The sequence below is a fragment of the Marmota monax genome, unplaced genomic scaffold (genome assembly GCF_021218885.2).
Source record: "Marmota monax isolate L192 unplaced genomic scaffold, Marmota_monax_Labrador192_F-V1.1 WCK01_AAM20220418_F8-fsc00010, whole genome shotgun sequence".
NCBI lineage: Eukaryota > Metazoa > Chordata > Mammalia > Rodentia > Sciuridae > Marmota > Marmota monax.
Genome location: NW_026692321.1, coordinates 19518980 through 19533738, shown reverse-complemented (window position 1 = coordinate 19533738; position 14759 = coordinate 19518980). Strand labels below are relative to the sequence as shown.

The window sequence follows — 14759 nt, the reverse complement described above, 5'->3', positions numbered from 1 at the left end:
CTCTTTACCTCTGTTCTTTCCTTCATTTATTATTCACTGGTTCCCTCTTTCTTTTAGTGTCTCAGAAACATTTTATTCTTTCTATCCTATGTATTAGCACCATTAGGCATTCAGAATATAAATATAATTATCTGTAAGATATTTTCTCTTAAAGAGATCATTGTAGGGCTGGTTGTAGCTCAGGGGTAGAGCACTTTGGTTGGCATTTGAACCTAAGCACCATATAAAAAAATAAATAAATAAAGGTGTTGCGTCCATCTACAACTAAATAAATAAATAAATATTTTATATATACATGAAGGCTGAGTGATAGTATGTGCCAAAATGTTAGCAATTCTTTAGCCTTTCAAAAAAAAATCATTATAGCAAAGGACATGTATCAAAAAATAATATTAAAAAAAGTACATGCTGGACACAGTGGCATACACTCATAATCTCAGCAACTCAAGAGACTGAGGCAGGAGTATTGCAAGTTTGAAGACTCCCTTAGCAACTTAGCAAGACTCTGTCTCAAAATAAAAAATAAGGACTGGGGCTGTTGCTCAGTGGCAGAGCGCTTGCTTCACATGTGTGAGGCACTTGGTTCAATCCTCAGCACCACATAAAAAAATAAACAAAATAAAGGCATGTCCATCCACAACTATTAAAAAAAATATATAAAGGGCTGGGGATGTGACTCAGTGGTAAAGCGCCCATGGGTTAAAATCCTAGTACCTAATAATGATAATAAGTAATACAGTACTCTCTTATAACTTATTATATGAGAATATAATACAGTACTCTCAAACTCTTATAAAAGTTTCCACAAAATGCTATATAAACATAGTGATAGGTTTTACCCAATGGAACTTTCAGAATTATATGTATTATGAGTAGCAAAAGAGATAATATATGAAAGCATTTCATGAATATTAAAGCTCTGTGTAAATGTAAGGTATCATCATTGCCAACAATGTCCTAGGCCAGGTGAAGAAACAAGGTATTAGCTATGTTCAGCACTATGGAGGTGGGCAAAGACCACAACACATTCACACCTCTTTTGGCCTGGGGAAGCCTAAGGAGCTCGGACCTGTCCCTTACCAAGGTGATTGTGAAGAACCTATCATCAGGAACACGGGTGGTGCTCAAGTCACACTATGGCTATGAGGTGGAAGAAGTGAAAATCCTGGGAAAGGAGCGTTACTTGGTGGCTCACACGTCAGACACACTGCTTCTGGGAGACCTGAACACTAATCGCCTCAGTGAGGTAGGAACCAAGAATGGAAGGGTGGGTAATGGGGCATCTTGGCTTTTTACTCCTGGGGACCAGGCCCCTTGGTGTAGGAACTCCACAGGAAACTCTAATATTCTGGGGACCTGGTTTCAGGAATGAGAGGTTTAGAATTCTGGAGTGATTAAGAATCTCCATAGTTGGACTCTTTTTATACCATTTCTCAGAAACATAGGTACCAAAGCAAAATTTGACAAAGCATCTTTTGCATGGTTCCAAAGCCTTTCTAAATTTGACCTCCCTGCTTCCCACCTGTCATTCTTTCAGCCTCACCTTGGATAATTATCTACATTCTTATGTCTTCTCCTCCACTTCACAGGTAGCCTGGCAGGGATCTGGTGGCAATGAGAAATATTTCTTTGAAAATGAGAATGTGAGTAGAGCTTGATTTCACTGTTACCATCTTGATTAGCCCCCTTCTAGGTCCTGTGTCAGAAGAAGGGCAAGTGATAGTGAGATAGCAAGGAGAAAAGTGGGAGTCACTGTGAATACAGTACACCTAATTCCACTGTTTTTCTTCATGCTTCCTTTCCCATTCTTCCTAGGTATGCATGATCTTCAATGCTGGAGAGCTAACCCTGGTAGAATATGGGAGTAATGACACCTTAGGTTCTGTACGCACTGAATTCATGAACCCTCACCTCATCAGGTAATCTCATGAGGTTCTTTGAATACTTACAAGCCAAAAGGATTTCTTTTGGACTTCTAAATTCTGTGTCCTCGGGTTACTCTAAAAACCATCCCATGTGGTACTTCAAAGGCTTCAATAAAATCCCCAACTAAGCCCATTTTGCTTTACCTCACCCCTTATGTTTCAGTGTCCGTATTAATGAGAGGCACCAGCGAGGAATGGAAGATAATAAGAAACTGGCTTATCTTGTTGATATTAAGACTATTGCTATAGGTAAGATTCTATCATACTTTCAACAACAAAAGAGATGTTTGTATTACACTTCCATATCACAGGATTATATTCAGTGGAGAATCCAGGAGTCAAAGGCACCAGGTAAATATGTAATCCCATTCTTACAGAGATTGTGTGAAATGTTTGAGTCCATATGTGTGTCTCTATACCTTGTCTAGATGTACACAAATGGGTACTTATTGCATAAACCTGCCCATATAACTATTGTGTTCTCTAGAGATATATCTTAGACCCTGCAAATTGGAAAGAACTATTAGAAAATTTATAAGTTTTCCTGTTTAGACTTTACAGAATCATAGACTTTCTTTTAATATTTATTTTTTTAGTTATAGTGGACAAAATATCTTTATTTTTATTTTTATCTTTATGTGGTGCTGAGGACTGAACCCAGTGCCTCATGCGTGCGAGGTGAGAGCTCTCACTCTGAGCCACAATCCCAGCCCCAGAATCATAGACTTTTTAAAACTGGAAAAGTCCTTATTTATTTATTTTTTTTTGTATAGTTTGCCATGTGACTAATAATGACAGAATTTTTTTTGCATTTCATAAGTGTTTGCAATTATAAATCTTACTTTATATTTTTATATTTTGCAATTATAAATCTTACTTTATATTTTTTTGTCATGAAATGTCTCAAGAATAATTTGAGAGTAACGTACCTATACAATATATATTTAAGAATGGGGCTCTGGAATCAAACCATCCCACTTCTCTGCTTGCTACCTGTGTTATCTTACCTAAGTTACTTAACCATTTTGTCCCTCAACTTCCTTATCCAATAATGGGGACAAAAATAGTGCCTACTTCATATGAAAAATACTCAGACTGATGTACAATAAGCACATAAAAGTTTTAGCTATTAATAGTAATGATATTATTACTTATTTACCCATACCCAGTTCTGTCAAATCCTAACATTTTGTTACATTTGCCTTATATCTTTTATCTCTTCTCTTATTGTTGGGCATTTAAGTTGTTGATTTTTCACTATTACAGTGATTCATTTCTTTAAGATCTATACCTAGAATGGAATTGCTGAATCATAGAGGAGATGTATCTTCACTCACTAAATATTTCCAAATTGCTCTCCAAATAGATTGTACCAATGTATTCTCACCCTAGCAATTAGAGTTGCCATTGTTCAGTCTCTTCCCCAATACTGAAATTGCCTGACTTCATAACTTGGCTCACTTCTGTATATGAAACAATATCTCCTTCTATTAATTTCATTTATTAACTCATCACTTGGATTTCTTTGTCTGTGAACTGCCAGTTCCTATCCCTTATCCATTTTTAAAATCAAGTTGTCTCTTCCTTAATGATTTTTAAGTTCTTTGAATATGCATATGTAACCCTTGATGGTTATTTGCATTGCAAATATCTTGTCTGCACTGTGGCTTGTTTTTCTTCTCCTTTGAGTGTTTTAGCATTCAGACACTTTTAATGTAGTCTATTTGATCACTTTAAAAAAATAGTTTGTGATTTTTGAGGTCCTATTTAAGAAATTCTTCCCTATTCCCTCCTGTATTTTAAGATTTTTAAATTTTGCTTTCCACCTGGAATTTATTTTTATGTATAATGTGGGTAGATTTAATTTTGTTTTTTTCCATATGTTTAACCATTTATTGAAAGTCCATTTTTCACCCACTAATTTGTAATGCCATTTCTCTCATAAATCAAGTTTCCATATACATGTGGGCCTATTCATAAGGTAGTTTTACATTTCATGAATATTTCACATCAGCTTCCTGAGCTCAGAAATATAAATATCTATAATGCAAACAATAATGTAGTTCAAGAGACCCAATATTCTAGTGATAATAATAAGCTATGAGACTTTATAGAAGTCCAGTCACTCTTTAGTTCTCATTGTCAATGTATGTAAAACAACAGAGTTCTTCTATTACATATTTGGGTCACCAGCCCCTTTGAGTGTTTAATAAAATAATGACCCTCTATGAGAAAAATGTATGTACACACGTAATTTTGTATACGATATCAGGGTTCATGAAGTTCTATCATTCTATGATTTACTTGTGTTTGGGGCATTAAAACATGACTTGATCATTTTGATTTTTAATTAAAAGAAAATTTCCTTTAAATTGATCTTCCCATTAATATACATTAGCTGACATTTGGTCTTTTTATGTAACAAAAGCAGGCACATTGCTCATTAATAATGTATATCAGTAGGAGATGTGAATGGCTTTGATCAGGAGACTCTGAAAGCATCTCAGCCAACCCTGAGTGGTCTGCCTTAGATGTGATCATTTTTTTTAATATTGTTTGTAATACTCAGATAAAACTAAAATATTAATCCTCTGCACTGAGCAGCCTAACTTTAGTCACAGGCTTCTCCTACTTTTGTATGTGTGCTTTTCCCATTCTTTACCCTTCAGAGCTCTTATACCATAGGCACACAAATGTGCAAGTAACTTGTTGGAGCAAATCTGGTCATCCAGTTCATTTCATTCATTAGCTTTCTCTCATTGGTATACAAAAACTGGCTTATCCTTAATGTGCTCAGTGCTGCCTTCCAGAAGATTTCATAAGCAGTAGAAACTGCTTACACAGTAGTTCTGATCTTATGAGGCAAAATGCAGGAGTTCCAGAGAGGAATCACATTCCTTGATAGATCTGGACCTTTTGAGTTAACTATAGAGTGAAACAAAACCATCTATAATACTAGATAATTTTTCAAGCGTCCTAGCACAATTTACTGTATTGGTTATTTGCATTTCCTTGTGACACACTGTAGACTGATGTAATATTCTCTCTTTTTAACATACACACACACACATATATATATGTATCTATCTATCTATCTATCTATATATATACACACACACACACACGTCTTAATATCTTTATTTATCTATTTTTATGTGGTGCTGAGGATGGAACCCAGTGCCTCACACATTCGAGGCAAGTGTTACCACTGAGCCCCAGCCCCAGCCATGATGTAACATTCTTAAAGCCCAACATATGATTTTAAGACCAGACCTTTACCTACTACCTCTTGCCTGGTATATGACTATGCGGAATCTTTCTTACCCCTCTCTCCTTTACTCTATAGTGGATCTGATTGGTGGTTATAACATTGGTACCATCAGCCATGAGAGCCGTGTGGATTGGCTGGAACTTAATGAAACTGGGCACAAACTCCTCTTCAGGGACCGGAAACTTCGTGTGAGAAGGGTTACTTTGGCCTTAGGCCTTGGCTGGCCCATAGAGGGTGTGAGATAAGCTGTTTCCAGGGTTGGGTGGGGACAAGATGGGGCATAATTTCTTTGTTCTGTTTGCCATTAGCATAGCAAAAGGTATAGAGGAATCAATATTCTCTGTATTTAGAATCACAGACTGTCCTATATTACCCTCGAGGAGACTGTATTATGATGGTAACCAAATCAAGAGGGGAGTTTGAGAGCTGATTTCTCTCTTACTAGTCACAAGTTTATGTCTTCATGAAACCTCCCTGTCTGCTTTCCTCCTCCTGGTGCCTAGCTGATCTTTGCCTAGACTTGCTGCTCTAGTGCTCTTCAGCCACACGTTCCTGAAGACATTGAAGCTGGCTTGAGTCTCCTCCTAATCCCTTATTGATTCTCCTCTCAATATGATGTTACCAGCAGGGTGCGATTGTGCACACCTGTAATCCCAGTGTCTGTGGAAGCTGAGGCAGGAGTATCGAAAGTTCAAAGCCAGCTTCAGCAACTTAGTGACTTAGCAAGGCCCTAAGCATCTCAGGGAGACCCTGTCTCAAAATATAAAAGGAATGTGACTCATTAGTTAAGCACCCCTGGGTTTGATCCCTGGAATTAAAAACAATATCATTTAGAAATTTCTGAAAATTTCTTTAGCAAAAGACAAGAAATTTTATGTATGTGTATGTATATTTGAATGACATCACCAAGGTATTCAACCTTGGAGTCAAAGAAACAATCTAGTGATTGTTGATTTCAGTGAAAGTCACATTACAAATTTCCATATCACCTAATTTGTCTGGTGTCCTTCCTTTTGGTAATTCTGGCCCAGAGTTATTCTGAGAATGAAAATCTGATCTTCACCGAACTTTAACTCCTTAGATGTATATCTTTACTGTTTTGGTCATCTCTTATTTGGCCAGAGTCAAGATATACAAATTCAGCATAAACTTTAAGGGATAGATCAATAAACTTTGAAATTCAGCATGTACCTGACTGGTAGGTCAGATCATTTTATCATAAGGGAAAAAGATTCCCCTATAGCCCCTTCTAACTATGCTGTTTGCCTCTTCCTTTTTCAGTTGCATCTGTATGATATTGAAAGCTGCACTAAGACAATGATCCTCAACTTCTGCTCCTATGTGCAGTGGGTTCCTGGGAGTGATGTGCTGGTAGCCCAGAACCGAAACAGCTTGTGTGTGTGGTACAACATTGAGGCACCTGAGAGGGTTACCATGTCCTCTATCAGGGTATGTTGACACTAAGGGAACCTCAGACATTATGTCAGGCTTATTAATTAGAGCCCTGAGGAGACTATAAAGATTACTTGATTTTCTCTGCCCACCATCCATAATCTCTGATGCAGTTGGCAGGTATCCCCATTAATGGACTGGCTTCCAAAACTATCCTTATTCAGTTTCCTGATATTATGTTAGACCCTTGGTATACGGTTCCTCATTATAGTGGACTTGGGATTTCACTGAGTTCTCTCTAGGCTGGAAGATAGATCCCTGGTGGGAAGGGTGGCTCTATGCTGTTCCCTTAGTGTTCATTCAATGTTTTAAGTCATCAGAATTCCTTTCTATCTCAGATTGCAAGTAAAACTCTCTTTGCTGTCCCATCAAAACATCATATACACCCAGTAATCTTCCAAAATCTGAGAGGAATCTATGAGAACAGAGAAGAGACATGGGACCCTGTGCTAGGCTAGTATGTATGATGGTGTGAGTGTGGATAGAGACTTGATGCTTTGTTTTGGTTCTTTTTCTGTCTCTCTGTTTTTCTACTTTGTTGCCTCATTTCAGACTGGAAATCTAAAATTTGTCTTTTTTAAAAAAAAATACGCTTTTTTCACTTTGGGGTTTGGGGATTATACATCCTAGTACTATAGAGATTACCCTTGAAAGTATAAAGTTAATCAGCACTAAAGTCTCAAATTAATCAGCATGTAACCCTCTCTCCCCTGAAAATAATGCAAGGACTTTAAAAGGCTTTAACTTCAACCTATCTTGCTTTTGCAATTATTGTCCAGTATTTTAGTTCTAATCTTTTTTTTTATCCCCAAATTAGATATTATTTGTACAGGTAGAATATAGATTTATCATCCTGGTATCAGTTTCTTGTGTTCACCTTTTCTTTTTGCAGTACCAGTCTGCCCTCTGGAATTATTTTTCTTCTTAAAGAATATCATTTAGAAATTTGTGAAAATTTCTTTAGCAAAAGACAAGAAATTTTTTAAAAATGAGAAGTACTCAGTTTCTTATTATCTGAAAATGTTTTTATTTTGTTTTTATTTGGAAAAGACACTTGGACTCAGCACCCAACTCTAGGTTGACAGTTCTAAGTTTTCTTAACCTTTTCTATATGTTATCCCAATGATTGACTTCCATTGTCATTCTGACAGATTTATTAGCAGCCCTTTCTGCATAGGTGATCTGTTTTTTCTCTTTAGTTGCTTTTTTTTTTTTTTTTTAAGTTGTAGATGGACTTTTATTTATTTATTTATTTATTTTTATGTGGTGCTGAGGATCAAATCCAGTGCCTCACTCATGGTAGGCAAATCCTCTACCACTGAGCTACAGCCCCAGCTCCTCTTTAGTTGCTTTTAAAATCTTCTATTTATTTTTCTTAGATATTTTGAAGTTTCACTACAGCGTCTCTAGATACAAATTTTTTCTCTCCCACTGTCTTTTTTTGCAGTAGTAGGGATAGACCCTAAGGTGCTGTATCACTGAGTAAATCCCCAGCCCTTTTTATTATTTTATTTTATTATTATTTTGTGTGTGTGTGGGGGGGTGTTCCTGGGGATTGAATTTGATGCATTGCTACTGAGATATTTCCCCAACTCTTTTTATTTTGATCTTGAGATAGGGCCTCTCTGATTTTCTGAGGCTAGCTTTGAATTTGTGATCCTCTTGCTTCAGCCTCCCAAGTTTCTGAGATTACAGGCATGTGACACCATGCTCCTCTCTTTTTTTGAGGCAGAGTCTCATTATATTGCCCAGGCTAACCTCAAATCCCTGGGCTCAAATGATCCACCTATGACTACATGCATGCACCCCACACCCAGCTAAATATAATTTTTTTTCCACAGTGCTGGGGATTGAATTCAGGGTCTCGTTCATGCTAAGTACAAGCTCTACTTGCTGAGTCACCTAGATATAAATTATTAAAAATTAATTCTGCTTGATATATATTGTGCTTCGTGTATTTGTGAATATATGTATTTTTATCCATCAGTCTTAGAAATTTCTTAGCTATTATCTCTTCAAACACTGCTTCTTCTGTCCCTTTCTCTAGTCTCTTTATCAGCACTCTTATTGGGCATATGTTAGCCTTCTTATTCTATCTTTTTTCCTTTTTTAACTTCTCTTTCATAGTTTCTTTCTTCTGAATGTAGCTCCATGCTACATTATAGATAATTTCTTAAGACCTACCCACCTTTCAATTCTTTAATGCACTTTTCATTCTTGTCTAATTTATTATTTAAACCATCTATTGAAGTTTTACTTCAGAAGTTAAATATTTCATAAAATTTTGTTTGGTTCTTTCTCTAATCTGCCTTACTATTTTGATAGTCTCTTATTTCTATTTTTTAAAACTGGGAATTGAACCTATGGGCACTTTATAACTGAGCTAGATCCCCATCCCTTTTTGTTTTTTATTTTGAGAAAGGGTCTAAGTTTTTTAGGGCCTCACTAAATTGCTGAGACTGGCTTTGAATTTGCAGTGCTTCTGCCTCAGCCTCCTGAGTTGCTGGGATTATAGGTGTGCACCACCATATCTAGCATTAGTCTCTTATTTCTTGCTTAATTTTCCATTCTGTCTTTTAGGTCTTTAAGCATTTCATACTTAGTTCATAATTATTTTATAATCTGTAACTTTTTAAAAAAAATTTTCAATGCATTATCTATAACTGCTATTTTTAATATCTAAAATTCTTGAAGGTCTAAAACTGCTATTTAATTACCATTTGCTCTTTCATAATTTTTTTTGTATTTTGGTGATATTTTAGTTGTGAGCTCATGTATTCAGTGTAATCTTTTGGGATTTTGAGACAAGTTTTTGGACTCATGGACATGTTTTCTACAAGAAATAATTCACGTTTGCTTTTGCAGGAATCAGCATGTTAATTATCTGTACCACTTGGTTTTGTTGCCTTCACTAAAGAGTGGACCCCACATTTAAGGAGAGGTCTCTTTCAGCTTCCATGTTCCACTGAAGGGCTCTAGTTTTATTTTCTTGATACTGTGTTTGCCTTCAGGGCAACTTCACTTTCCCCCTTGCTCAGTTTCCATTATTCCTGCTCAGACTTTTATCATATCAAATTTTGTTTTCCTGTCTGATCTCTTTTTGAGAGGGTTAGGTAGGATACAGGTAGGGAATATTCTTAGTGATTTCTTCAGGTGAACTCAACAATGCATTAAAAAGTATATTCCATTAAAAGTATATTTCAACCCAGGTATGATGGCACACACCTATAGTCCCAATGGCTTGGGAGACTGAGACAGGAGGATTACAAGTTCAAAGCCAACATCAGCAATGTACCGAGGCCCTAAGCAACTTAGCAAGACCCTGTTTCAATATAAAAAATAAAAAGAAAAATAACTGGGGATAGTTAAGCACCCCTGGGTTCAATCTCTGGTACCAAAAATAAAAAAGAATACCTAGTCTGTGGTATTGCTAAAGAAGCAGATACCATACTTTGTCTTCTTACCTCCAGACTTTGCTTTGGTGCTGTTGCATCTGTGAGTGCACTTTGAACCCAAGGATACTGCATAGATAAGGCATTTTTATCTGATTGGTAGAAACTAAAAGATTAGGAAAACAAGGACACGTATAATTCCCTCCATGTGTGAGCACTACAATTGGGTGAGGGTGGGTCTGTTCTGCAGTTGATTTGGTGGAAACACTAACCTGGAATTTGGGGGGATGGGGCTATGAACTTTTACAGGGAGATGTTATAGGTCTGGAGCGGGGCGGGGGAAAGACAGAGGTGATGGTGACAGAAGGTGTGACTACCGTTGCCTACACGCTGGATGAGGGCCTTATTGAGTTTGGAACAGCAATTGATGATGGCAATTACACCCGGTAAGAGGCTACTGATAACTAATGTGGTAGTGGGAGAGTCTGGGTCTGAGAAGGGTAAATAGGGTGAATAATTACCTGGCCTCTTCCCTCCCTATGCCCCAGCACCAGTATTCCTCTGTGTCTTCTAGATCCTGCCCTCCTTCCTTATCCTGTGTTTTCTTTTCTCTCCAGGGCAACAGCCTTCTTGGAGACCCTGGAAATGACCCCAGAAACAGAGGCAATGTGGAAAACCTTGAGTAAACTGGCCCTAGAGGCAAGGCAGCTACACATTGCTGAGAGGTAATGCAGATGTGTAGAACTGAGGTGCCTGGCAGCTAGCCTGATATGGGGTTCATAGGGACTGACCCCATGAGCAGTTTACCCATGGGCTGCTCCTGCCCATTGTGTAGGCTTGCTTCTCTCTGTTGCCAACAAGTACGAGAGCCCTTCTGTGGGGCATTTATTCCCAACACCCTCCCATCCTAGATCATAAGGGAATACCTTTTATTATTTTTGCTTCCCCTTCTTGCAACTGGATTCCCCTTAAGAGTTTTTAACACTCAAACCCTTCAGTCCCATGTATGTTGATGTTCCAGGAGAGGAGTTAATAAGACTTTAGATTCTAGCCTCCTTGAGTTCAAACCTCCCTTCCACTTACCAGCTTGTGTAACCTTAGAGAGGTTATTTACCCTTTCAAAACCTGTGCTTTATTTTTCTATATGTCAAATAGAAATAATAATAATATTTACCTCATGGAATGGCAAAGAAGAATGGTAACAACAGAACAAATGAGAGAATCTTGCAAAGAGCTTATAGTATTATAAGTGCTCAATAAATGTCAGCTGCTATTTTGGCTAGGAACCATCATTGATCCCTTCCCCCCCCCCCCATAGACTCTGAGCAAGTTTAAGGACTCAGTCTTCAAAATATATCCTGATATATCTGATATCTGGTCCAGCCCTATACCTGCCCCTAGTGCAGACCATTGCCATTTTCTGTCTGCAGTATTATGAAGATTCTTAATGAGCCTCACTGATACTAGTCTTGGACTCCTACAATTCACTGATTCTACTGCAGATGAGGTAATTTTGTTTTTAAAACATAAGTTAGCTGGGTATAACGGCACACTCCTCTAATCCCACAACTTAGGAAGACTGAGGCATAAGGATCACAAGTTCAAGGCCAGCCTCAGAAACTTAGTGAGACCCTGCTTCAAAAAAATATAAAAATAAAAAAGGATTGGGGATATAGTTTATGTATAGAGCACCCCTGGACTCAATCTCAGTACCATAAAAAATTTAAAAAAGTTAGATTGTAGTCATTTTTGTGACCTTCCACTGGCTTACTGTTAATACTTAGTATAAAACCCAGGCTCCTGGGGTTGGGGCTATAGCTCAGTACAGAGCACTGGCCTAGCACTTGTGAGACACTGGATTCAGTCCTCGGCACCACATAAAAAATAAATAAATAAAATAAAGGCATTCTGTCCATCTACAACTACCAAAAAAATTCTAAAATAAATAAACAAACAAATAAAATAAAGGTATGCTGTCCATAAAGAACAAAACAAAACAAAAACCAGACTTCTGTGGCCCTGCAAATATTCAGCCTCTGCTTTCTTCTTGTGCCTATTAGCTACTTGCCCATTAGTCTCCAGCCACACTGGCATCCATATTTATTCTTAGGGACTTTTTCACTAGTTATTCCTTCTACCTGAAATGATTTTTCCCCATCTTGCCATGATTAGCTCTTTCTCATACTCAATTATCAGCTCAAAAATTAGCTTTTCAGACTCTGACTACCAACTTAAATCATTCACTCAGTTACTAAAGACAGAATCACCCTGGTGTTTCTTACTTTTCATCTTTTCAAGTTTTCCTTGTTTTTTTGTTTACTATTATTTGTCTATACTAGAATGGAAGTTTCTTGAGAGTAGGGCCTTCATCTTCCTTATTCCCGCATTGGGCCTCCAGTGACAAGAAGAGTGCCTGGTACATAGTAGATGCTCAGTGTGTATTTGCTGAACCAGTGGCTTACTGATAGTTGCGTGATAACATTACTGTTAATATTATTGCCTCCATGCTGTAGGTGCTTTTCTGCTTTGGGCCATGTAGCAAAAGCCCGGTTCCTGCATGAGACCAATGAGATTGCAGATCAGGTGTCCAGGGAATATGCAAGTATTATTCTCTTGACTCATTTAGTTTCCCAAGCTGAGATTTCTTAATATTCACTCCCGTGATTCCTAACTTTCTAGCTATCCCTAGTTTCTTTCACCCTGTCCATCCCTCCTCTACCCTCAATTAGACCATTTTGGAACTGCTCCTCAAGTGTATCATCCTGTGTCTTTCCTGCCTTCCTGTCTCAACCCACACAGACAGAACGACAAAAACCTTCTTTTTCCCTGCAGGGTGGAGAAGGAACAGATTTCTATCAGGTCCGAGCACGTCTAGCCATGCTGGAGAAGAACTACAAACTGGCTGAAATGATCTTTCTAGAACAGGTAACAGGAAAAGAGGAACAGGACAGAAGAGAGAATCTAAGGGGGAAAGGGGAGGCAAAATCAGAGAAGGAAAGAGAACTGACTGACTAGCATTCCCCAGAGGTTTGAGGAAGAACTTCTAGAGGGTTATAGAATTAATTTCCCTCCTTCCTTATTTCCTTCTTTTGTATTAGTCTTTAATCTCAACAGACTTCCTCCTTAGGTCTTCAATTTCTTCTTCCTTTCATAAACAATCTACAATGTTCCCTCTATTCAAGAGCTTCTCTGTGCAATTCTTATGTATAAGAGTAGTGTCAGGCTTTGTGAGGCCCCAACTTATACAATTTGAGGAGCCCTCTTTAAGAAAAATTGCCTTTGAAGATTCTGTGGAAATAAGGAGTCCTGTAAAAACAAGAAACTTAGGTTTCTTTTAGTTTCATAGTAAATCCAACTCTGGGGCTAGGAGTGTGGCTCAGTGGTAGAGTATGTGCTTAGTAGCACAAGGTCCTAGGTTTGACCCCCACAACAAACAAATAAAAACAAAACAGAGAGAAAGAGAAATCTACCTCTGTTTATTCAATAAGGTTGAGGCTCTTAGTCCTCGTGGCCAGGCATCTTAAACAGGCTGACCAGGGAACACTGGTTTTTGACCCTCATATCTTTCTGGTGTCCCTTCTTCTGCCTGGTTCCCCTAGAATGCGGTTGAGGAGGCTATGGACATGTACCAGGAGCTTCACCGTTGGGATGAGTGTATCGCTGTGGCTGAGGCTAAGGTATTATTCTGTCTTCTCCACAGTTGTTCAGAATTTGGTCCCACCAATTTCAGAAACCTCCTTTTGTCAAGGAGACTGTAGGAACTAGAATAGTGTTGGGGCTGGGACCTGACAAGGTAAGAAGTTGAGATACTGGTGGCCCATGGGACTGGGTGCAGTGGCTCATGCATGTAATGCCAGCCATTTGGGAGGTTAAGGCAAGAGGATTGCAGATTTGAGGCCAGCCTCATCATCTTAGCGAGATGCTGCCTCAAAAAAGGCTGAGGATGTAGCTCAGTGGCAAAGTACCCCATCCTCCCTACCCTCCAAATAAAGATATGGGTGACTTGGGAAGATTTCCACTTTTACAGAAGGACTGGGGAGGCAAGAAAAGCAGAAGGGCAAGAAGGAGGGATGTGACTTTTAGTTTTCCTCTGTGTATATCCAGGGACACCCAGCCCTGGAGAAACTACGCCGGGATTACTACCAGTGGCTGATGGACACACAGCAAGAGGAGCGAGCCGGTGAACTACAGGAGAGCCAAGGGGATGGACTAGCAGCCATCAGCCTATATCTCAAAGCTGGACTCCCTGCCAAAGCTGCTCGGCTGGTACTGACCCGGGAGGAGCTACTGGCCAACACAGAGTTGGTGGAGCACATCACCACAGCTCTCATCAAGGGGGAGCTCTATGAAAGGGTAGGGCTGATTTCCTTTTCCTAGACCTTATCATTTGCACTGTGTACACATCTCCCACCCAGAGGAGCCTTGGGGTGCATTCCTTCTATTAACACATTCCTATGTGTTAATAGGCAGGTGACCTCTTTGAGAAGATTCGAAATCCACAGCGGGCCCTTGAGTGCTACTGTAAAGGCAATGCATTCATGAAAGGTATAAGCTGTCCCTTACTGTTGTACACTTGTGCTCACCCAGTTTCCTGCACCTCTTTTGGAGTATCTATTAATGTTGACTGGCTTCAATTCTCCATTTCTTACCCATTCTCCATGCTTCATTTCCCTGTCCTATTTTTCTGTGTTCCATCCCTGTAATTCTGAGCCCAGTGTG

At 38.7% G+C, this 14759-nt stretch overlaps 1 protein-coding gene across 2 annotated transcripts in view; it reads left to right on the top strand.

The window, feature by feature from the left end:
- Nucleotides 1–14759, top strand: part of Ift172 (intraflagellar transport 172) — a 36714-nt gene that overhangs the window by 8518 nt on the left and 13437 nt on the right. Inside the window, exons 11-23 of one of the 2 annotated variants that reach the window (XM_046441504.2) lie at nt 1085–1246; nt 1590–1643; nt 1816–1919; nt 2089–2174; nt 5272–5384; nt 6478–6645; nt 10350–10486; nt 10658–10765; nt 12554–12638; nt 12873–12965; nt 13640–13717; nt 14145–14393; nt 14507–14585. In XM_046441504.2, coding sequence (XP_046297460.1) covers nt 1085–1246; nt 1590–1643; nt 1816–1919; nt 2089–2174; nt 5272–5384; nt 6478–6645; nt 10350–10486; nt 10658–10765; nt 12554–12638; nt 12873–12965; nt 13640–13717; nt 14145–14393; nt 14507–14585 — 1516 coding nt within the window. Of the gene's footprint in view, nt 1–1053; nt 1247–1589; nt 1644–1815; nt 1920–2088; nt 2175–5271; nt 5385–6477; nt 6646–10349; nt 10487–10657; nt 10766–12553; nt 12639–12872; nt 12966–13639; nt 13718–14144; nt 14394–14506; nt 14586–14759 lie in introns of both variants that reach the window. The other variant, XM_046441505.2, reaches the window with a different exon arrangement.